The sequence below is a fragment of the Lepidochelys olivacea genome, assembly GCF_965140295.1.
Source record: "Lepidochelys olivacea isolate rLepOli2 genome assembly, chromosome: 9".
In the NCBI taxonomy this organism is placed as follows: domain Eukaryota; kingdom Metazoa; phylum Chordata; order Testudines; family Cheloniidae; genus Lepidochelys; species Lepidochelys olivacea.
The window spans coordinates 39,697,975-39,722,283 of record NC_140419.1 but is presented as its reverse complement, the minus strand read 5'-3'; the positions used below and the strand labels follow the sequence as shown (position 1 = coordinate 39,722,283).

The 24,309-nt window shown below is 42.8% G+C and overlaps 1 protein-coding gene across 4 annotated transcripts in view; it reads right to left on the bottom strand.

Annotated features, from left to right (window-relative positions):
• The window catches only part of SLC25A36 (solute carrier family 25 member 36), a 64,664-nt gene that overhangs the window by 25,425 nt on the left and 14,930 nt on the right, over positions 1-24,309 (bottom strand). For 3 of the 4 annotated variants that reach the window (XM_084638296.1, XM_084638294.1, XM_084638295.1), the window contains 2 exons: positions 16,777-16,947; positions 2,715-2,792 (listed from right to left, as the gene is read on the bottom strand). In XM_084638296.1, the coding sequence (XP_084494422.1) occupies positions 2,715-2,792; positions 16,777-16,947 (249 nt within the window). Of the gene's footprint in view, positions 1-2,714; positions 2,793-16,776; positions 16,948-22,469; positions 22,563-24,309 lie in introns of all 4 variants that reach the window. The other variant, XM_084638293.1, reaches the window with a different exon arrangement.

Here is a 24,309-nt window from a genome sequence, read left to right as displayed (position 1 = left end):
GCAACAGAACAGATTCTGTTCTTGTACAGATACCCAACAACAACAAAATAAAGTAAAAGAAAATAAACTGAACGGTTCCCATACATCAGTTCGTTAAAAGAATGACATCCAAAGCTTTCCCATAAGGCAAGAGTGAGTGTTTAGGGACAAGACAACCTCCACCCACCCCACATTTCCAGGGAGACTTAATGATTTAAGAGACTTTCAATCTCCAGTTTTTACAATTCTAATTATAAATCTTCATTCTCCCCTCTTTTGAATTCCTACACAAATTTTAGCAGTTGGTATCTTGAAAACAGCTGGAGCTAAAAGCTTATTAGCTATAAGTTTATACCCTCTGAAAGCACTGAATGCCAGCTTTTAGATAGTATAAAATGGTGACTTTGACCCAAGCAGATGAAGAGAATTCTGCTCCCAATAATCTGGTCAGAAATTAAGTGAGGGCAATCAAGATCATAATCAGAATGATGCAATTTTACACTCCAGTATCTCACAACCAGTCTGGGCCAGGAACGCAAAGACCAGTAAGAATACTTGTGGGATTAGTATACTTTTGCAAGCACTGGTGCTGAATTTGTGATCAGAACAAAAACACACAGTATTCTGCATTAAATAGACTTTTTCTGCAAGTCTTCAAAATGTTTAAAGTCATTTTAATAGCAATTAAGCAAAATATACACTACAAAGTGTTCTCTAAAGTTAAACAAATTAAAAATCAAAAGAGTAGGAAATAAATTGCTCTTTTAACTTCTTGTTCCAGCAGACTGCATGACAAAGTCCCTAAAAGGGATTTTGGGAACTAGTAACTCACAACAGAAGCCAAATTCGCATGCACAGTGTGCTGAGTTTATTCTTGGGTAAAAGCATGAAGTAACATGAAGGATACATTTTACCTAATGCATTTACAGCAGTAATATGATCCTTAGCCCTGGTCTACACTGTGGCGGGGGAATCGATCTAAGTTATGCAGCTTCAGCTATGGGAATAACATAGCCGAAGTCGACGTACTCAGATCACTTACTATGGTGTCTCCACCTCGGTGAGTCGACTGCTGCTGCTCCCTTGTCGACTCTGCCTGCGCCTCTCCTGGCGTGGAGTACAGGAGTCGAAGGGAAAATGCTCGGGAATCAATTTATCACGTCTAGACTAGGTGCGATAAATCGATCCCCACTGCATCGATCGCTGCCCGCCGATCTGGTGGGTAGTGAAGACATACCCTCAGCTATACTAAACAGCCTATTCATTTGGGATCATTTTGACAGGTCATGAAAGATACCACATCAACATTCCACGTGCAGCATGCCAAAGATCTACACAAGTATTTATTCACATGACAGCAACTCTTACGTCTGACAGTGGCACAAGCAAGGGAAATAAGGATAATAAACTGTCTGCAGGGTTATAAACTCTGAGAAAGGGTTAGGGCTTAATGACTAGATTTTCAAAGACACCTAAAGGGACTGTGCTCCTAAATTCTTTAGGCAACTTTGGAAATCTTCCCCTAAAATGTTGGAAAGTATACAAAAAGGGGACTCCATAAACTACAGGCAGTTAGCAGGCTCAAAAACAGACAGAGATGATGAGCTGAAGCTAAGAATGAATCAAGTTTAGGAGACACGTCTTTATGAAAAGGGGAATTAATACGTGGAATGGACTATAAGACAGCACTAGGAAGATATAATTGTAAATACATAGGGTACAAATACTGAACAGAAAGCAGCCATACCGATTAATCACACAGCCTACCAGCTATTTTGAAATGATATTAGGGTCTTTTCCATCCATTATTATTATTATTATTTTAAAAGAATCTCAGCTTCTGTTTAAGCTTGCTCAAAATATGAGGCTTGAGTCTCTCCAGCAGGTGCAACTGCACAATGCTGTGCCTACCAAGACAGGTATATCAGAAGCATTCACCCCTGAAGAAGGTAAATGTCAGCATCACTACTGCCCTCCCATCAGATTCCAATGGGTAGGGCAGATTTAAGTTCCAACAGGGGCTCAGCAGGTTTTGGCCGTGTGCCCTGACGCTGCTCCTGCACTGGCAGGTTCCACCAATTCCTTGGCTGCTTTAGCTGGCTCTAGGACCAGATGGTGTGGGGGCTGCAGACAGCTGGCATTACTGTGCGTTTTCCCAGTTCCAAAGGGGACTTTCCATTGCAGGAGGCCTCAAACCCATGTTTTGCTAGCAGATCTCAGAGAGTGAGTCAGGCCCAATGCATTAGGAGTATTTTCCCCCATTGTCCTCTTGAAGAGGACAAGTTAACTGAAGATTTCAAATGTATATTTACTTACTACTTTACATCACAGGAAATGGTGTCCTTTTTTTTATCTCAGAGTCACATACTCATCATAATGCACACGTACATCCCTGCAACCTGGAGGTGAGAATACTGTATACCTCACTGTGTACAAAACTGGACATCTGAAAAGTTCAGAGATGGGCACTATCAAAATACTACTGTAGATACAGAGATGCAGGTATGTAGGTTGCCCAGTAGGGGTTGCTCTGTAGAGGAGTGGCCTAACCTGTTTCTCTCAAATTTAGAAGTTATACAAAGGGGAGGAAAAAGTAGCCTTACCACTAAATATTTCCACATCAGATGTAACAGTTCATTTGAAGCAAGTCCCCCATGCCTTAAATCTTGACATACACATGTTTAAACACTAGACTAAAATTACTTCACTTATTGAATAGATGGTTAGATTTTTACCTGGAAGGAGCAACGCCTATCAAATTAGGACCTAGCCCTCTAAACAGAGAACGAGGACCTTCCTTTTGCAAGATCATCCTGGAAAACAAAAAGTGATTTTGAAACATTAAATACACATTAGAAGTGTATAACTGGCCTACATATTAGTGCTATAGTTTAGTTAAATTTAAGATTTGCTCATCTTTTACATACAAACTAATTATTCTTTTTAACAATTTAATACTGTAACTGCAAACAAAGAACCTAATTTTCCTAAAATATGCACAAAAAGTGAATTCAATTCTTTATAACATCATTGCTATATTACACACACACTTCTCAGTTTCACTTCACATTTTCATGTGTAAAGAACACAGATAATCCTAGGGCTTAGCAACATATAAATGTTTTCTTCCAGCTACAAAAGGGTCCTTTTAGTAATGAATCCAAATGGCTACCATCTATTATTACTGCTGGACTATTCACCTTGCTGTAGATTCCTGTGTACCGTTTTCAGAATGTGGGACCAAACATTTAATTTTATTGTTCTTTTCTCCCACGAACCTCTATCCCTAACACTGAATAAAATACGACACCTGGGGAGGTTCTTGAGAAAAATGTACTCTAGGAGAGTTGGATACAACAATTCCCAACATCCAAAAGGTTCTCATTTTAGGAATAAATTAACTCCAGTTAATATCACCAATCTAACCAAGGCAAAAATCAGATGCAAGCCACTCCCTACTCCTCAAACAAACAAAACAAAAAACTCACCATAAACAAGCAAACACCAAAATACGATCTCTGGTTATTTCAACAAAATTTCTTCAACTTTACAACACACACAGCAGCATAGTATCTTTAAACTATAAATTTATAATGTATGCTGAAACGTACAGGAAAATACATTACATACAAAAAGCTAACACCTCCTTCCCTCCAGCATACAATTTAAATTAGTATTTTTAAAAAATGTATTATATGTTTCATTAGCACAATAGGATTTCTAGCAAAATACAAGTCTTCTAAAGTGTGAAAAAAATATTGTTAGCACTCAAAAGATTCACAGAGCTGTCAGATATTCAATGGAGTATTCAGTCTTCAGCCTATTTTTAAACTTAATTTTGTGTCTGGAAAATGACAAATACTAATTTTGGGCCTGAGCGTCCCCTACCATAATATGAACAGAGACAGATAGGGCAGATACATTGGAGAGCATGCAACTCAGCTGCATACCCTATTCCCTTCCCTCAGCCTCCAGAAGCTCCTCTCCTACCATACAGCAGTTGTGGGGCCAGATTCTTCTTTGATTTGTATATCATTGGGAATTCTTGAAGTTACTGGGGTGAAAATCCAGGTTAAATCGGAGCCATTTCTCCTACCATTTGGATCATTCTTGCAAAATGCTCAGCATTCCGATTCCAATCCAGGAAAGCCCTTTAGCATGTACTAAACTTTAATCACATGGGTAATCATACTGACGGCAGTGGGACTATTCAGGTTTAAAGTTAACCAGAGGCATAAAAGTTTTGTTAGATTGGGAACAAGGCATTCAGCGTCTTGCAGGATTGAGCCCATTATCAGCAAGGCTCTGGGAATAGTGTTGGCGGACGGAGACCACTACGCTTTTTTGAGGGACTTGCAAAGGAATGGACAAAAAATACTAAGCAATAAGGGGAAACTTTAAATTAATTAATGTCAATATATAAGAATTTTGAATACTTGTCCCATAGGGTTGTGACTTTTAAGGCAGGTGTACGGCAGCATAGGATTTGTTCTGATCTCTTGGCATGGTAATGTCTCTCTGAACTTCCACACTGTTGACCATACCAAAACCGTTTAAGCCTAAACTTTGATGCTAATTTCAGGGGTTGCTTTAAAAAAAGCAGGGAAATACAAGTATAATCTCGGAGCCACTGCAAACCCTCCTGGAGGTTCACATTTTAAAATGACTTTTTTTAACCGCCAACTCGATGTTGCAATATAGGACATCGAGCTTATCAGTTTAGATATGCCATCCAATACAGACAACACTTCTCAGGCACATTTCCTGTTCAAAAATGACATCCAGGTTAACAAGAGAATTAGTTAGTTCTGCAAACTCAACTGTTGCGTAAAATGCCCCGGTCTGGAAAGGTTTCAAAAGATTAGTTGTATGTGCACATTCAGACAAAGTACAGTGCTCAAGTGGATTTCAAATCTATTCTGAATACCAACATTTGAAAACAGTCAAATTCTGAGCAAGTGTGACCACTCCATCACACTCTTCTGCTTAGGTGTCCCAATTTTATAGGGACAATCCCAATATTTAGGGCTTTGTCTTATATAGGTGCCTAGTACCCGCCACCCCCTCTCCCAATTTTTCACCCTGGCTATCTAATCACCCTACTTCTTCTACAGAACCAAAAATTTAGATAAAAAGTTTATAAAAAAAGCATCTGTGTTCCACAAAGTTATAATGGCATTATATAATCACAATCCCTCTTGGTTATGAAGTATAAGAGCATTCTTAGATGTTTGACATCATTTCAGCTTCATTAGTTAGAATGAGTTAGTACTCCTGCAGAAATTCTGTGCCAAAAAATTAAGCCAGTTCTGTGCCAAAAAAATAAAACTGACGTGCATATTTTAAAATTCTGCAAATCCAGGCACATACGGTATGGGTGGGCAGGCTTAACCCAGTAGGATCCAAGTGTGGAGGGGCTTAGTGTGGAAGGGATCCAGGTGTAGAGTGAGAGGTTTCTGTGTGGGCTCTCTCAGTGTGGATGTCTCATTGGGGGCTCTGGGTGCACAAGTGCTCATTCGGGGGCGGGGGGGTTGAAGATGCAGGGACAATCAATGGGTCTCTGCAGGGGAGCCAGGTGAGAGTGGTTGGGACTCAGTGTGTGGGGGAGGGGTCTGATGTGAGGAGATAGGGTTCAGCGGGGGGGTGGGGCTCAGTGTGGAGAGGTCAGGTGTGGGGTCATGGGGTTCAGCAGGGGGCTTGGGGGGCTCAGTGGAAGGGTCTGAGGAAGTAGGACTTGATGGGGTGGGGGTCCAGGTGCAGCTGGTTGAGGCTCAGTGGAGCGGGGGTCTGGGTGTGCAGGGGACAGGGTTTGTCAGGGTGACGGTTCAACTGGCCCACTTAACGGGGAGACCTTGGCTGCTGCTGAAGGGATGCCGCATGCCAGGTTCCTGCTTCCCCCTGTGATTCCCGTCTCCTTTTCTTCCCCATCTCATCCCCCTCCCGCACTGCCTCATGCCCCATCCACCTCCCCTCACTTCCACATTCCCCTCCCCATGCCCTATTCCACCCCCTCTCCTTTCCCCACTACCTCTTCCCCCCGCACACCCTCCTTTGCCCCCCCCCCCGCCCACTTCACCCCACCATGGGCACACACTGTTGCACAGAAAACAGGAAGGCTCACAGCACACAGAAGAGGAGCATGACTGGCACTAGGAACCAGGAGGTGGTGTTCAGCTGCAGAGTCAGCAGAACCCAGACACAGCCTCCTTCAGCTGGGCAACTCTGCACTTGCAGAAATGAAGGGGGGGGGTAAGCAGTGGCAGGTAATCCCTTGTTCCCACCCATGCCTTGCCTCTTTGGAGGGGCAACTACGCTTTCCTGATGTTTTCTGCAGGGAAGCATAGGCATTCTGCCAGGGACGGGGGGGTGTTCTGCAGGTGCGCAGTCTCACAGAATTTCCCCAGGAGTAAGTTAGAGGTGATTTCACAATCTCTAAAGTGCTCAACTGAAATGACTGAAGTGCTAGCAACTTTCCAAAAATACTTTGCAAACCACTACAACAACATATACTGAAACAAATTTGCCATGTTAAAAAGAATTTCCAAACACATTGAAGGATTTATTCCAAATTTCTTTTCCTACAAGCTGTTCTGCACGGGCCAACACTTGTGGTCATGCAAAGTCCCTCTGAAGCAGCTCTGCACACATTCATCAGTAAAGGACAGATGGCAGGATCTGAGCCTACAGCATGATTGGCCTCATTTGCTGAAAGAGAGTCACAGGGAGTTAGACCAGTTGTTATTTAACCAGTTGTTATTTAAAATAAAATATCTTATATATTGATTTTAATCTCATCTGTGAGATGAGGCCATGTTCTCCCCCCGACCCAGCCTAGATTATAACAGGAAGCCCCATCCTTGCTGATTAGATAACCTGGAACTTCAGGGAGAGGAGGCACATATGTACTGGCCTCTGTGGCTGCCTCTTACAGCAGCAGCCTGGAAAGATCTGTAGAGTGTCAGGCTGGGATGTAGACACAGGATTAGTTTGTACATGATTCTGACTAATATTTTCACAACACAAGGTCAGCCATTCTAGTTGTATTTAAAGGACATCATGAATTTGAGAAAAACACACTTCTGTCTGAATAGGTTACAGCTGCTAAAAGAAAAAGACTACACACATTTCTCTCCTTTTTTAGTTTACTTCATGCATTTGAGCAAGTCACAGTTTTGCCTGTATACTCAGGGCCAGGTTCTGCAATCTCGTCTGTACAGACAGATCCATACTCCTGTAGAGTCCCACTGAAGCCAATGGGGCACTGTACAGGTACAGGGGTCTGACCAGAGAGCACACTGCAGAATCAGGGCCTTTGTCACACCTCTCTCTCTAAGGGACCCTTATAAATATTAACAAGAAAGCCACTATAAACTGGCAACAAGATTATTAAAAAAAATCACCACACATCATGTTGGCAGGCAGAATAGTTCGTGAATACAGCCTAAGATGGGGACCCAGAAGACATGGGTTCAATGACTTCCGCCAACTTGCTCTGTAATCTTGGGCAAGTCACTTTACCTCTCTGCCCTGGTTTACACTAGGACTTTAGGTCGAATTTAGCAGCGTTAAATCGATGTAAACCTACACCCGTCCACACAATGAGGCCCTTTATTTCGACTTAAAGGGCTCTTAAAATGATTTCCTTACTCCACCCCTGACAAGTGGATCAGCACTTAAATCGGCCTTGCCGGCTCAAATTTGGGGTACTGTGGACACAATTCGATGGTATTGGCCTCCGGGAGCTATCCCAGAGTGCTCCATTGTGACCGCTCTGGACAGCGCTCTCAACTCAGATGCACTGGCCAGGTAGACAGGAAAAGAACCGCGAACTTTTAAATCTCATTTCCTGTTTGGCCAGCGTGGCAAGCTGCAGGTGACCATGCAGAGCTCATCAGCAGAAGTGACCATGATGGAGTCCCAGAATCGCAAAAGAGCTCCAGCATGGACCGAACGGGAGGTACGGGACCTGATCGCTGTTTGGGGAGAGGAATCCGTGCTATCAGAACTCCATTCCAGTTTTCGAAATGCCAAAACCTTTGTCAAAATCTCCCAGGGCATGAAGGACAGAGGCCATAACAGGGACCCGAAGCAGTGCCGCGTGAAACAGAAGGAGCTGAGGCAAGCCTACCAGAAAACCAGAGAGGCGAACGGCCGCTCCGGGTCAGAGCCCCAAACATGCCGCTTCTATGATGAGCTGCATGCCATTTTAGGGGGTTCAGCCACCACTACCCCAGCCGTGTTGTTTGACTCCTTCAATGGAGATGGAGGCAATACGGAAGCAGGTTTTGGGGACGAAGAAGATGAGGAGGAGGAGGTTGTAGATAGCTCACAGCAAGCAAGCAGAGAAACCGGTTTTCCCGACAGCCAGGAACTGTTTCTCACCCTGGACCTGGAGCCAGTACCTCCCAAACCCACCCAAGGCTGCCTCCTGGACCCGGCAGGCGGAGAAGGGACCTCTGGTGAGTGTACCTTTTAAAATACTATACATGGTTTAAAAGCAAGCATGTGAAAGGATTACTTTGCCCTGGCATTCGCGGTTCTCCTAGATGTACTCCTAAAGCCTTTGCAAAAGGTTTCTCGGGAGGGCAGCCTTATTGCGTCCTTCATGGTAGGACACTTTACCACTCCAGGCCAGTAACACGTACTCGGGAAACATCGTAGAACAAAGCATTGCAGTGTATGTTTGCTGGCATTCAAACAACATCTGTTCTTTATCTCTCTGTGTTATCCTCAGGAGAGTGAGATATAATTCATGGTCACCTGGTTGAAATAGAGTGCTTTTCTTCAGGGGACACTCAGAGGAGCCCATTCCTGCTGGGTTGTTTGCCTGTGGCTAAACAGAAATGTTCCCCGCTGTTAGCCATAGGAAGGGGGGAAGGTTGAGGGGGTAGCCACGCGGTGGGGGGAGGCAAAATGCGACCTTGTAACAAAAGCACATGTGCTATGTATGTAATGTTAACAGTAAAGTTTACCCTGAAAGAGTGTAGCCACTGTTTTATAAAATGTGTCTTTTTAAATACCGCTGTCCCTTTTTTTTCCTCCACCAGCTGCATGTGTTTCAATGATCACAGGATCTTCTCCTTCCCAGAGGCTAGTGAAGCTTAGAAAGAAGAAAAAAAAACGCACTTGCGCTGAAATGTTCTCCGAGCTCATGCTGTCCTCCCACACTGACAGAGCACAGACGACTGCGTGGAGGCAAATAATGTCAGAGTGCAGGAAAGCACAAAATGACCGGGAGGAGAGGTGGCGGGCTGAAGAGAGTAAGTGGCGGGCTGAAGAGAGGGCTGAAGCTCAAATGTGGTGGCAGCGTGATGAGAGGAGGCAGGATTCAATGCTGAGGCTGCTGGAGGACCAAACCAGTATGCTCCAGTGTATAGCTGAGCTGCAGCAAAGGCAGCTGGAGCACAGACTGCCACTGCAGCCCCTCTGTAACCAACCGCCCTCCTCCCCAAGTTCCATAGCCTCCACACCCAGACGCCCAAGAATGCGGTGAGGGGGCCTCCGGCCAACCAGCCACTCCACCACAGAGGATTGCCCAAAAATAAGAAGGCTGTCATTCAATAAATTTTAAAGTTGTAAACTTTTAAAGTGCTGTACTTAAAGTGCTGTGTGGCATTTTCCTTCCCTCCTCCACCACCCCTCCTGGGCTACCTTGGTAGTCATCCCCCTATTTGTGTGATGAATGAATAAAGAATGCATGAATGTGAAGCAACAAGGACTTTATTGCCTCTGCAAGCGGTGATTGAAGGGAGGAGGGGCGGGTGGTTAGCTTACAGGGAAGTAGAGTGAACCAAGGGGCGGGGGGTTTCATCAAGGAGAAACAAACAGAACTTTCACACCGTAGCCTGGCCAGTCATGAAACTGGTTTTCAAAGCTTCTCTGATGCATACCGCGCCCTCCTGTGCTCTTCTAACCGCCCTGGTGTCTGGCTGCGCGTAACCAGCAGCCAGGCGATTTGCCTCAACCTCCCACCCCACCATAAACGTCTCCCCCTTACTCTCACAGATATTGTGGAGTACACAGCAAGCAGTAATAACAGTGGGAATATTGGTTTCGCTGAGGTCTAAGCGAGTCAGTAAACTGCGCCAGCGCGCCTTTAAACGTCCAAATACACATTCTACCACCATTCTGCACTTACTCAGCCTGTAGTTGAACAGCTCCTGACTACTGTCCAGGCTGCCTGTGTACGGCTTCATGAGCCATGGCATTAAGGGGTAGGCTGGGTCCCCAAGGATACATATAGGCATTTCAACATCCCCAACAGTTATTTTCTGGTCTGGGAATAAAGTCCCTTCCTGCAGCTTTTGAAACAGACCAGAGTTCCTGAAGATGCGAGCGTCATGTACCTTTCCCGGCCATCCCACGTTGATGTTGGTGAAACGTCCCTTGTGATCCACCAGAGCTTGCAGCACTATTGAAAAGTACCCCTTGCGGTTTATGTACTCGGCGGCTTGGTGCTCCGGTGCCAAGATAGGGATATGGGTTCCGTCTATAGCCCCACCAGTTAGGGAATCCCATTGCAGCAAAGCCATCCACTGTGACCTGCACATTTTCCAGGGTCACTACCCTTGATATCAGCAGATCTTTGATTGCATGGGCTACTTGCATCACAGCAGCCCCCACAGTAGATTTGCCCACTCCAAATTGATTCCCAACTGACCGGTAGCTGTCTGGCGTTGCAAGCTTCCACAGGGCCATTGCCACTCGCTTCTCAACTGTGAGGGCTGCTCTCATCTTGGTATTCATGTGCCTCAGGGCAGGGGAAAGCAAGTCACAAAGTTCCATGAAAGTGCCCTTACGCATGCGAAAGTTTCGCAGCCACTGGGAATCGTCCCAGACCTGCAACACTATGCGGTCCCACCAGTCTGTGCTTGTTTCCCGAGCCCAGAATCGGCGTTCCACAGCATGAACCTGCCCCATTAGCACCATGATGCATGCATTGGCAGGGCTCATGCTTTCAGAGAAATCTGTGTCCATGTCCTGATCACTCACGTGACCGCGCTGACGTCGCCTCCTCGCCCGGTATTGCTTTGCCAGGTTCCGGTGCTGCATATACTGCTGGATAATGCGTGTGGTGTTTAATGTGCTCCTAATTGCCAAAGTGAGCTGAGCGGCCTCCATGCTTGCCTTGGTATGGCGTCCGCACAGAAAAAAGGCGCAGAACGATTGTCTGCCGTTGCTCTGACGGAGGGAGGGACGACTGACAACACGGCTTACAGGGTTGGCTTCAGAGAGCTAAAATCAACAAAGGGGGTGGCTTTACATCAAGGAGCATTTCAGGCAGGACTTCACGGAGGGTTCCAATAAGAAATGGTGCACCTAAGTTATTGTTCTTATTGGAACAAGGAGGTTAGCCTGGCCTCTGATCGATACATGGCTAGATTTACCTCGCTGCACCTTGTCTGTGAGTGACTGCAGTGTGACCTAGAGGAATGAGTCCCCTAGACAGGGGAGGAGGCAAATGAGTACAAAACAAATCTGGTCTATTTCTTGTTTTGATCCACTCCATCTATCTTTTACATCTTTGGCTGGCAGCAGACGGTGCAGAAGGACTGCATGCCATCCGCATCTCATGGCTGCTCGGCAGAAGATGGTAGAGTACGACTGCTAGCAATCCGTATCGCCTGCCTGCTCACCATAAGACGGTTCAATAGGACTGACTGCAGGACTAAAGAGAATGACCTGGTCAAGTCACTCCAAATTTAGTCCCTGCGCCCATGTCTGCCCAGGCGCTCCCAGCCGACATGGCCAGGAGCACCTTGGACACGATGAGGACGACTACCAGTCATACTGCACCGTCTGCTGCCAGAAGGCAATTGGTTGCTGCTACTGTGTAGCAAAGCCGTACCACGTCTGCCAGCACCCAGGAGACATAGGGTGACGGTTACCTGAGCGGGCTCCATGCTTGCCGTGGTATGGCGTCTGCACAGGTAACTCAGGAAAAAAGGCGCGAAACCATTGTCTGCCCTTGTTTTCACGGAGGGAGGGAGGGAGGGAGGGAACGGGGGCCTAATGATACGTACCCAGAACCACCCGTGACAATGTTTTAGCCCTATCAGGCATTGGGATCTCAACCCAGAATTCCAATGGGCAGTGGAGACTGCGGGAGCTGTGGGATAGCTATCCACAGTGCAACGCTCCGGAAGTTGACTCTAGCCTTGGTACTGTGGAAGCACTCTGCCGAGTTAATGCACTTAGAGCATTTTCTGTGGGGACACACACACTCGAATATATAAAACCGATTTCTAAAAAAACGACTTCTATAAATTCGACCTTATTCCGTAGTGTAGACATACCCTTTGTGTCTCTATTCCCTTCCTATCCTTTGTCCATTTAAAACAGTCAGCTCTGTAGGGCAGGGACTGCCTCATTGCATGTGTAGATACTACTCAAATACAAATCAAGAATAGCATACTATCTTAAAAGGCTGTCCCATCAGAAACTGCATTTTTTTTTTTAGTTAATTTTAAAAAATGAATAAAGTTGACAATATCTCTTTAAATTTCCACAAATGTTATACCAATAAAATAAAAACCAGCAGGATCTTATTAAAGGGAAAAAGGCAAAATACCACATTTATTGTGAATACAGAAATAATCATAGTAAGCAGTTAGTTATAGCTATAACATTCCATTCAATCTCATATTTATTCACACAATCATTCATACAAACACACACACAGGTTCTGCAAGGTTGTTATCATAGTTACCAGCCTTAGAGTTGCTCATGCCAAGCCACTGGCCAGGTGGCCTGGACATGAGGAGGGAGCGGGGCCTTGTCAGATGCTCATCTGATGCTTCTGGAAGTTGGTTTGCAGAATCAGACCCCAAAGTTCTCACTTTTTAGAGTCTATTTTTATAGGAATTTCTTCCTATGCCAGTCTATGGGAATTGCTTCATCATGCTGTTGCTTAATCAATCAGCAGATAGCACATTCCTGACGGCTCCAAGATGTTATCTTGTTCTTTGGTTCTCCCATTCTTGAGGCTGTTGGGTGGATTCCAGTCTGCCCTCCGGGGGTCCTCTGGTTATTTCCACTTGACGCCTTCTTCAGCCAATGGACACTGGATTCTTAGGCTGGCACCTCCCTGATCATTCAGTTATTATCCACACCAAGCATCCATCCACGTACATCCTCTATCCCTATTTTAATCACAGTTGTTAATACAACAAAAGGGCGGGGAGTCTCTGGGTGCTGTTTCTGTTGTTAGAGTATTGCTTTGAGTCTCTCTCTCTGTGAATTGCTTTGAGAACAGACTCTGTCTTAGAATGTACTAACACAATTAGCAGCTTGCAATTTTCACACATAGAGGGAGAGAAACAGTACCAAAAACCAAGAGACCTCTTAATTAGTAATACCCTGGAATTTAAACTATGGGGAATCAAACTCATTTGTGATTTTAATACAGAACTTCTTTAATATGATCCAACACTCAGTAGTGCTTCTGTGGCTTTAGCTCAGGCTTTCATCCGAGGAGAGCAAGAATAGGATCTCTGGAGAGCTATCCTGGGAGTCTAAATTCAATTACTTATATATACACACATATACACACCCAGTGGGAAATGGGTGCATTTGGACAAACAATAACCAAAGCTAGATTCAAATTGCTCTAGGTTTTATCAATTTGTCATCCATTGATAAAAATCAGCTTAAAATATTTTGGTAAAAAGCAAATTTTAGAGAACTACATCAGGGATGACCTTTAAGGAATACTGTCTACTTAACAACTCACATTTCTTTCTGAAATTTTTAACTACCCACTACAGTTATTGGTAACCCAATGATCAGAGATGACCTGACCCAACCCAACCACAACACTAATAGTCAGATACCACTGGGTTCAGGTCAGGTTGCAAGGCTTTACCGAGGACAGCAGTTCATTGCTTCTCATCCACCCCCCAGTTCCAGAATTGTTCTTTCTTTGCAACTTATGAACATTAGCATCAATTACAACTTTTCCATGGAATTATCCTTAAATTGAGACTGCCACCTGAACAACCTAAGAAACTGAAAGCTCTGGATTTTACTCCTGGAGGAATTCTGCACCACTGTGCAATGCAGAAGTTTGCAGAAATTAACATTGTGTGCACAGAATTTCCTTTCCCCCACAGAAATGGACTGCAGTGCTGCTAGCCGCCACTGGGTTCTGGGTGTGTGTGTTTGGGGGGGCGGGGGTAGGGGGGGAAGCATGGCTGGGCTCTGGGCAGGGGGCTGGGAGAAAAGGACCTGAGAAACAGGAACTGGGTTGCCATCGTGGGTTTAACTCTCACACACAAATTCCCCCAGAAGTAGAGTGTGCCTTTATTGTTAAAGACATACTTGCTGACAGATATTTTGAAATAAATTACCAAAATAAACTGAAACTGGTGTGATTTTGTAGTATTATTCTGACAAACTAAAATTTGCAGAATTTAGCAGAATTTTAAAATACTGTGAGCAGAATTTTTAATTTTTTGGCACAGAATGTCCCCAGGAGTAAGATTTAGATGCAGCCTACCTGTTACTAGCCTAAGACATGAAGGGTGAAATTCTGGCCACACTGAAGTCAGTGGCAAGACTCCCATGGTCTTCAATGAAGCTAGAGTTTCACCTGTAATGTGCAGACCAACAACCAGGGAAGGAACATCATTCATGTATAAAATAATTAACAGCTGGACAGTATCAGAGGCCCGGTCTATCAAACTGGAACATTGCTATAATTCATCCAATAGCAGCAGCACCACCACTTGATGCTAGAGCCTAGTCTGCTGCCCTAGAGGTTAGATTCAGGGTTTGGATCCTTTGTTGTTTCACCCTACTTGTTCATTCAGAACTTGGGTGGAACCTTCCGGGTATGAACCCTTTCAGGTGGCTATATCCAGCTTTTGATTAACTGATTTGTAGGCAGGGATAAAAAATTACTGCTATTCCGAAATTTAAAGTAATAAATTTAAGGCACAACTCTGACACAAAAGCCACCCCATTCCCTAACAAACTTGAAATTCTTGCTCCACAATGTGAGGTCGCTAGAAAAGTTTGCCTGAATTTTTTTTTCTTTTTTTTTTCTTTTAACATGTGCAAAACAACATATTTTTCCCAGCCTGAGAGACTCCCAAGCGTGGAAAATTTCAAGCACGGGTAGTTAAAATTTTGAAACGTTGTAAGCAAGTGAAAACAGGATTTCGGAAAGGGAAGTGTCAGGCAACTTCAATAATACACCTGTAACAGAAAGTGTTGGGAAACTGAATAGCAGCTTTCCAGATCTTGGCAGAAGCAGGGTAGAGATTCTTCAGCTGCTCTCTAACCACCATGAAGTTTTTGGTTATCAGAGATAAGAGGAGGAGGAAAGACAAGGGATAACCATGTTTCCAAGTCACGTTGTACAGTAACTCCTCACTTAAAGTCGTCCTGGTTAACTGTTTCGTTGCTGATCAATTAGGGAACATGCTCGTTTAAAGTTGTGCAATGCTCCCTTATACCGTCGTTTGGCGGTCGCCTGCTTTGTCCACTGCTTGCAGGAAGAGCAGCCCGTTGCAGCTAGCTGGTGGGGGCTTGGAACCAGGGTGGACTGGCAGCCCCTCCATCAGCTCCCCGCTCCCCTAAATTCCCTTGCAGCAGCCACCCAGCAGGCTACCAATTGCCAGCAGTTCAGCTGTCCCTTCCCCCACTGCCATGTGCTGCTCCTGCCCTCTGCCTTGGAGCTGCTCCTGGGAGTCTCCTGCTTGCTGTGCAGGGGAGGGGGGAAGCGGGGGTTAATGTCAGGGTGTCCCCCCTCTCTCTCCCCCCCCCCTTACCCCTTCTCCATATAGGGCATGGTGGAGACAGGACAGGGCTCAGGATGGAGCGACCGCAGCTGCTGTCTCAACTTCCTGATCTTTTTAAAAGCAATGTACTTAGAGTCGGGTCAGCATACTTAAAGGGGCAAAGAGCATCTCTCTCTCCTCCCACCTCCACACACAGGGTGTGTGTCTCTGTCTGCCATGCTGTCTCCCCACCCTCTATTCGAGCTGCCTTGTAGAGTGTGAGGCTACATTAATAACGTGTTAACCTTTGAGGGCTCAGCCGAATGCTAGTTCCCTGGGAAACATCCCACCCTCTTCCACCCTCTGACTTCACCGCCTCAACCAAGCTTCACAATCATCATTGCTCTGTACAGTATTAAATTGTTTGTTTAAAACTTATACTCTGTGTGTGTGTAAGAAATTTCCCTGGAACCTAACCGCCACCGCCCCCCCCCCGCATTTACATGAATTCTTAAGGGGAAATTGGATTCGCTTAACATCGTTTTGCTTAAAGTTGCATTTTTCAAGAACATAACTACAATGTTAAGCAAGGAGTTACTGTATTAGGGCCCTGAACTCCTCCCTGGGTCAGAATCTCTTTTTGGCTATCAAAGTCATCTGAAAAATTACAGGGAAACAAGGGTGCTGACTGGCTAGCAAGGTCATTGAAAACATTCTTGTGCAAACATAAATGCCATGAAAATAAAATGCATATTTAGGAGCATTCTGTATCATCTGATACTGTTTGGCATTCCTTAGTATAAGGATCAGTTCTTCTGGGGCTGAAGTTCCAGTCCGATCTTATTCTCTCACAGTGTGATCAAATGTTACATTTAGATAACCATTTATGGAGTGGAGACTGTAGCAGGACTACATTGTAAGAACTTACATTCAAAAACCTCAGTGCACAAACCAACTATGTTTTAGAAGGCAAAAAGTTAGGGGCTGTCTGACATTCTCTCTAAAGAAAAAACAAATAATACCCCATGAAAATTAAAAAGGATCAGAAGAACAGGAACATGCAGATAGTACTCACTTCAAACAATGGAGAGGTCCAGGAGATACTCTAGTTACTCGATTGACACTAGCACCATTCACAGTGCTGAGATGAACTTCAGAGATGTAGAGTGTAACAGAGGAGGACTGCAGCCGTGTTTTCACAACTTCTAGTGGACATGTCAGAATTGCACCAACAGTACCCCCACATCTGCAAAAAGAAATAAGATTATTGCAATTCTAAGCCATGAAGGAACTAGAAAGGTCATTACTTTAGCTAAACGGAAGATGGCTCAGGATCATGGTGATAGAGAAGCTAACAATAATCTGAATTCATGATAGTAGTGTAGTTATTACTACATGCCCTTGAACTAGTGACACTGATTAATCAATTTCTCTTTGTTAATCCCACAACTAAGAGTGAAAATTTTAACTGCCAAAACAAGTAACTCTGATTGGTGCAAAAGTGCACTACCTATAGTGCATACAGGTCCTCTCTGATCTGGAAGGTGAGTGTCTAAAATGTTTAGCTTCTTATGGTTGAAACTTAACCTTCTCCTCTTAATTTTTGGTGCATTCCTGATCAAACCAAAGCTGTTAACATTCCCAATATGCAAAACTGGGGTGTTTATATGAGGATATGTACACAGTACATTAGCACTATACACAGGTAATAGCAGGGGAGGTAAAGAAACCAGTAAGGCAAAATGTTAAGAGCTATGTTATTCCAGATTATTTCAAAACCCCGCTTTAAATTTTGGCAATGGTAGCAGGGAAAGCAAGTCTTCTGACAATTTACTGGCTTACTTCTTCAAGGCAAGGAAGTAGATTTACTGTTCAGAGAACAGACCACAATGGACCTGAATCTGGGAAAATGAAAGTCTTCTTATCTGGTTAGAAATGGAAAGAACCACGGTCCTTTCAAGTTTCACTGTACAGTCCCGCCAATCATCTTTGAGAAGCGCTGCATCACTCCTCCTCCTCCCTCCCGCAGCACAACACAGCCAAGTAAATGGCATTCTGACAGTTTTGTAAAGGACTCATATTATTGTGCGGTGCTAATAATTGCTTTAACTAATATCTACATACCCATCTGCTCAATGCACACTTCGCACAAAAAAACCTCTCAGGGAAAATAAGTAAAAATAGAAAGTACATGAATCATGATTAGGGCATGAAGAACACCAATGGTTCTTTACTGCTACCACTGCTGAAAAAGTACATGCCTCACAACCTCAAAAAAGGCTTAAATATTATTCCACTTCCCCAGATGAGTTTATATAAACAATCCCCCAATTGATAAATCCAGAGTTCTAGACTTCACTCTGATCATTCTAATTTTTGCAGATTTAAGTCAGAACCTTACTGTTAAATTAAATATAATGATACCAATTCTACTTGCAGCTACACTAGGGGTACTCCAACTGAATTCAATAGAAGTGGTGCTTGCTTAGCTGAAGGCAGAACTGGGGGCATTGTTTGGAATAAGATTCTAACCATCAAATATTTTCTGTTGAAAGACTAGGAAAGTCTCAAAACTGATAACTGTTTAAAACTTCTGTTGATTTAACAGCTCTTTTCACCTACCTGTTAATATTACCATATAGTGTTTCACTTAATGATTAGGGGTAAAAACCCATTGAGTTCAACAGGGCCAGGATTTCACCTTAGGAGTTAAAACTTTCCGGTAATAGATAGTGATTCTAAAAAAATTAATGGAATGCTCATGAAAGGTCCCAGAGACAGAACCCAGGAGAATGAAATCCACTCTATCCAAAGAACAGGTAACAGTGAAAGTTTCTTCACCCTGCCACTATGCTACAGTACTGATATACTTCCCACCCAAATGTAGTTTAGCTTCTGTATGAATCCTCAATCCTTTCCTGCTGCACAGAAGGCCACAAAATTCATGCCAATTATGATTATGGTTTCTGTATTGCATCCCACTAGACTAAATTCACAAACAGTTATACAGGCAATAATAAAAGTTTGGTCATCTTCACCCATACTACATTGAAATGAGTGACCCAGAAATATCTCATTACCAATCCCCAGATCCATTCAGTCTCTTCTCCAATTCCAAGATTAGTCTAAAGTGAATTAGATTAACTTCCAAGTTTTAAATAGAAGCACATGTTTCTTGACCATTTCTATTCTCAGCACCCTGAGTCACTATACAGTCAGTAAGGGATTAGGCGTCTCAACATACTAACAAAGAGTGTCTGTGTATTAAATACTAAATAGATTCCAAAACTGGAGTTCAAATAATATAGTGATGGGGCCATAAGCACTTTCACACATAGAAAAGCTAAAATAGCCTAGGGCAATGGTTTTTAACCTTTTTTCATTTGCGGGCCCCTAAAATTTTGAATGGAGGTGTGGACCCTTTTGGAAATCTTAGACATAGTCTGTGGACCCCCCAGGGGTCCACGGACCACAGGCTGAAAACCACTGGCCTAGGGAAGTACGATAGAATATTAGCTTATTAAATTAACTGCACATATCTTAACTTGGTAGTGAAAGTAAATTTAAAACTAAAACTTCTTATTTACAGCCATACAAATATATACATATATAACAGACCTGTTCTATCCTAGCTCTTATATACTCTTTTCATCATTAGATTTCAAAGTTCTTTACAAAGGAGGTGCAATTTATTTTGCACTGACTCTCTACTTCATGCCATGTGGAACATTTTCCATCCATAGCCTGAATATATTTTAAATGCTACAACATGTTAACAAATGTGTTATCTTTACACAAAGCGATATACAATCAAGAATATATGAAACTGCTGCTATTACCATGTTAAACCAGACTTATACAATAAATGCCTGCATTGTTTTTCCATTTATGGTATGTACATAACATCAGCTAATCAACGAAGCATTAGAACACTAAAGATACAACGTTCATTACAGTCATAGTAATAAATTTATTTCTAACACTGGCTTCAGATTCACATTGCCAGGACAAAAGAAGGAGTACTTATGCTTTCTATCCCATAAATGTTTTGCTTGCTGAGTACTTCCAATTTGTAAGGAAAAGAAACATATTATTTTCTTGGATGCAGGAGAAGAGGGGCAGAATATTAAGATCCAAATGAGTAAAGAACAGGGCTATACTTTCAGGGAACAAATGTTTTGCAGGTCCAAGGTCTGGGATTTGCTTTGCTAAATAGTAGCCCAGGTTCAAACACAGAACCATTACCAGGCATTGTCAGACTTTCCTTTTGTGGATCACATTGGGAGACTGTCTTCTGAATCCCTTCCCCTCTCATCCACAATCATATGGAGGACCCCTGTCCCATTTGTCATCACATAACATCCCTGTGTGAACTACAGAAGTTGTTTACATGTAGGTAGTTCACACAGGGATGTTATGTGATGACATCTGAAAGTTTGGTAGCCTTTCCTCCAAACAGTATTAAGCATTACTCTCTATCCCTAGGACTTTGTAAGGCTGCTATAGTGATTTTAATGATTGGATGCCACCTACTTAATACTATTTTTGCCCAATCTTTTTGTTAACTATGTAAAACTTTCACAGTTTTATAAGATTGGAGAAATTATTTGTCCTTCCACTGCTTAATCAATCACAAATCTGGAAAAGTGGAAAATTTGAAAATCTGTGCCCATCCCCGTGCCCATCCTCACTCCCAAAGGCTAGCTGTAAAACATCCAGTCTTACCTTTTAAAATTTGTGCAGTTATTTTTAACAAGGTTTTCAAAAATACCTTGCAGTACACATTTGAAGTAAGGTTTTTTTAAAAAGATCTTTCCCAAAAAGTTAAAGTTGCAGGCTTTAGAAAATGCAAAACTACAAAGCATTCTTTATTGTTACCTTGAACTTTTACCAAGTTTAAGTCATTAATCTGTGAAGGTTTCAGTAATTTAAATTAGGAACTAGTACATATATTTCTTCAGATAAGTTTAGACTATGTTGATTCCATTTTTTAAAAATTATTTGCTGAAGGGGAAAAGAAATTAAATGGAATGAAACTTGGCATTCAAAGGACCGGTCTAGGAAATCTCTTCACCCCTATTTAAATCATCTATGCCGGTGGTTCTCAACCTGGGGTACATGTATCCCCAGGGGTACACAGAGGTCTTCCAGGGGGTACATCAACTCATCTAGCTATTTGCCTGGTTTTAGAACAAGCTACATAAAAAGCACTAGCAAACTCAGTACAAACTAAAATTTTGCACAATGATTTTTTAATACTGTTCTATATATTAGATCAGTGGTTCCCAAACTGTGGGCAAGCTCGTTTTAATGAGGTCACCAGGGCCAAGCCCAAGCCCTGCTGAACGGGGATGAAGCCAAAGCCCGAGTTTTTAAGTGAGGCAAAACTTGAGGGTACACTAGACAAATCAGCCTCCTGAAAGGGATACAGTAGTCTGGAAAGGTTGAGAACCACTAATCTATTAAGTTATTTTCAAAATAATGGTAAAAAACAAATATAGCTATTTCAATATTTAGGTATTGTGGTTTGAGATGCTTTTTTTCCTTTTATCAATATACAGTAAAAGTGCCCCTTTTTAGATTAAGTAGAATTGTGCAGGCAGATCATTTAAATGCAGAGTAAGTGAATGTTTTTAGAAATTTAGAAGTGGGTATAGGAAAGGGAAACAGACAAGAACTATTACAGTGAATTATTTTAAAAGAGGCTTTTTGGATTTTACTTATTAATGAGACAGATATAAATATTTTCTCCTCTCACAGTTACATGGATGTAGGATAAAGAATTGTAGAGTGCCTCATTTCTAAAATGATAGCATATATGGTGAATGCTTGACATAATAAACTCATATAACCTATGCCATAGTCTGCAGTGTAGATTTATATACACTCTGCATATGAATTATTGCTGATACAGGGCATGCTATTCTTTATCAGTCAAAGAACTACACAACCTTTAAGTCTCAGCACAATTAGAAGAGATGCAAATATTAACTTTTATAGACAGGGAAACTGAGGCATGGAGCTATTAGATGACTAGCCAAGATCATACCAGAAGTACATGACACAGCTAGAAACACAGCCGTGATTTCCTGACTCACAGACTGTGCTTTAGTCACAAGACTATCCCCTCTCTCTCTCTTTAGTCCTGTTTAATAGGAAGATCTTTAAAGTGAAAGCTTCTATTTCGTTATCACATTAAGAGTTCTCCTGCACAGCTCCAACATGTGTTCGGATGGTTGTGTACGTGGAAGTACATAAAAAGGGGAGAGCTGTAGGTCTTATGACAGCTACAAATAAACAGCAACTGTGTACAATTTTCTTTGTGCAAACACTAACACTCTTAGTATGGAGAGGTGTCAGCTGCACTGATAAAATAAGCTAATGGCCTTGGGGTAGCATGTTAACGAGGTCTCACTACACACTGACAGAAAAGATTCATTCCCACCACCACCTCTCATCTTAAGGTACAAATCCCTTTCACAGTTTTTAAATGTAACACAGAAAGTTAAGGCTAAAATCACCTCCTCATTCTTTGGCTGGTGTTGGAGCTGATTTGAAGCCACCTGAAAGTGACCCTTGTTAGTAGCATGCTATTTGATACCATACGAGCTCTGCAGGCTGTGACACTGACATCCAACAAGGCCCTTGGAGATGGAGTTTCAGCCCTTGCTTTCAAGTAAAAAGACATTTAAAAAAAAAAAATCAGACCCATTTCTTTCATTAGAGCTTGACATTTGGTGTCCTTATTTCCACCCCTTCTCCACTTACTCTGCATGGGATTGTGAACTCTCTTTGCGCTTGATTCTTGCAGCATTTCCATTTCTCTTCAGCAACACCTGAACCAGTGTGAACCATGTTTCACTATATTAAGAAAAAAAGTACCAGTACAGCCCATCTGTTAGGATTATAATATTTCATTTAACCACCTGCTTACAGTAGCTAAGAAGACAGGTACATGGAGATAAGAAGCTCACTTTTATGCATACGTTACTCCTGACAGAATTCTGTGCCCCTACAGGAGTGCAGAATTCATATGGCCTGCATATTTCTGTGCCCCCCGCAAAGAAAAGTGCAAAAGAAATCTGCAAGAGGACACGCACCTCTCCCCTGGCAGCCCAGGCATGGGCTGATCATCGTCAGGGGGCGGGGCTGGGCATGCGCACCTGCCAACAAGCAAGAGAGAAACTCCCTCTCGCTTGCTATTGCAGCTCACCTGGGACGTGGAGGGGTAGGGGCGTTTTGTTTTGTTTTTTATTATGCACCAGGAAAGCTCTTTCCCCCAGGCAGAAATGTAGCAGCCTGCCTGCTTAGTAACATTGTTAAATGTTCCTATTGTCAGTTAACTGTTCCCATTCTCAGTCAATTCCCGCAGGAGCATAAAACCTGTAAGAGTTTTAAGGCCCCTACATTGCCAGAGTGATGTAAATCCTTATAAATGACAGTAAGGGAATCAGCAAGGAAGATCTATGTGCTTTCTCACTTTTCTCCTGTGCCAAAGTGGCACAATGGAGTTAGATTACAGCTCAGGATTTATTTTACTTACATATTGCAAGAAGAAGAAAGAGGGTGGGGGGACAGACTCTGAGGGCAAATAAAACATTTACCAAGCAGTCAAAATGTGAGGACAATCAAAACCAAGCACTTCCCAAAGAACCCAGCCAGGTCAAGGTCAATTATTAGCAAAACTGTAGGCCTTTCATGTGTGAAAGTCTGAGCAATTTAAAATGACATTCTATTTATTTTTTTTGCGCTGTTTGGTGTTCCATAATGTAATTTAAATGAAAATCCAGGATTATAATTGGAATACAAGGTATTAGTTACCAAGTGTTTGTAACTTAACTTTCATGTGTTTAGGAAATACTGAATAGTTATTCGCAAAAAGAAAAGGAGTACTTGTGGCACCTTAGAGACTAACCAATTTATTTGAGCATGAGCTTTCGTGAGCTACAGCTCACTTCAAGTGTTTTATTAATTATTAGTATTTAATTTTTTGACACAGAGTCCCCCCAGGAGTAATATGCCTGCAGTCAACGACTGGTCACTAAATTCCTGGAGACTGTAACAGACACTGTTTAATGACACATACTACAGCCTTATTAAAAATGTAACTATAAGCAGAAAGAATATGAACTAACAGGTAGGTACAATTGACAGTGGAAAGCCAACCACTAAAGTAGCCCTTTATGCTTTCGATACTCTTTCTCTACTTTTTGCTCTGTCATCAAAGCAGTGATTTTATGAACACCACTGGTTTTTCCTTGGCACAGGATTTGTACTCCTATGTACAGCTGGTCATCCAAAAGGATACTGTAAGGTAAAAAGTTACATTAAGACAATGGCCCTTGCGTAGTTAATGGCCCTTACATCTTCCCTCCCACCCCCTATCATTTAGCTTGTTTACTTTTTGTATTTCATTTAGCTTTGGTGATGGGAAGAGATTAAACCATTTTCATTTCCAGGGAAAAGTAAAAGTAAAAAAATATTGTAAAAATATTTATTTTAGCATTTTTAAACAAAACAAAAACACACCACCACCACACAGACAATCAACTTCTCTAGATTTTTGCACTTGACCTGCCAGATTAGAGAATGGTGTAGGGAGGGGAAG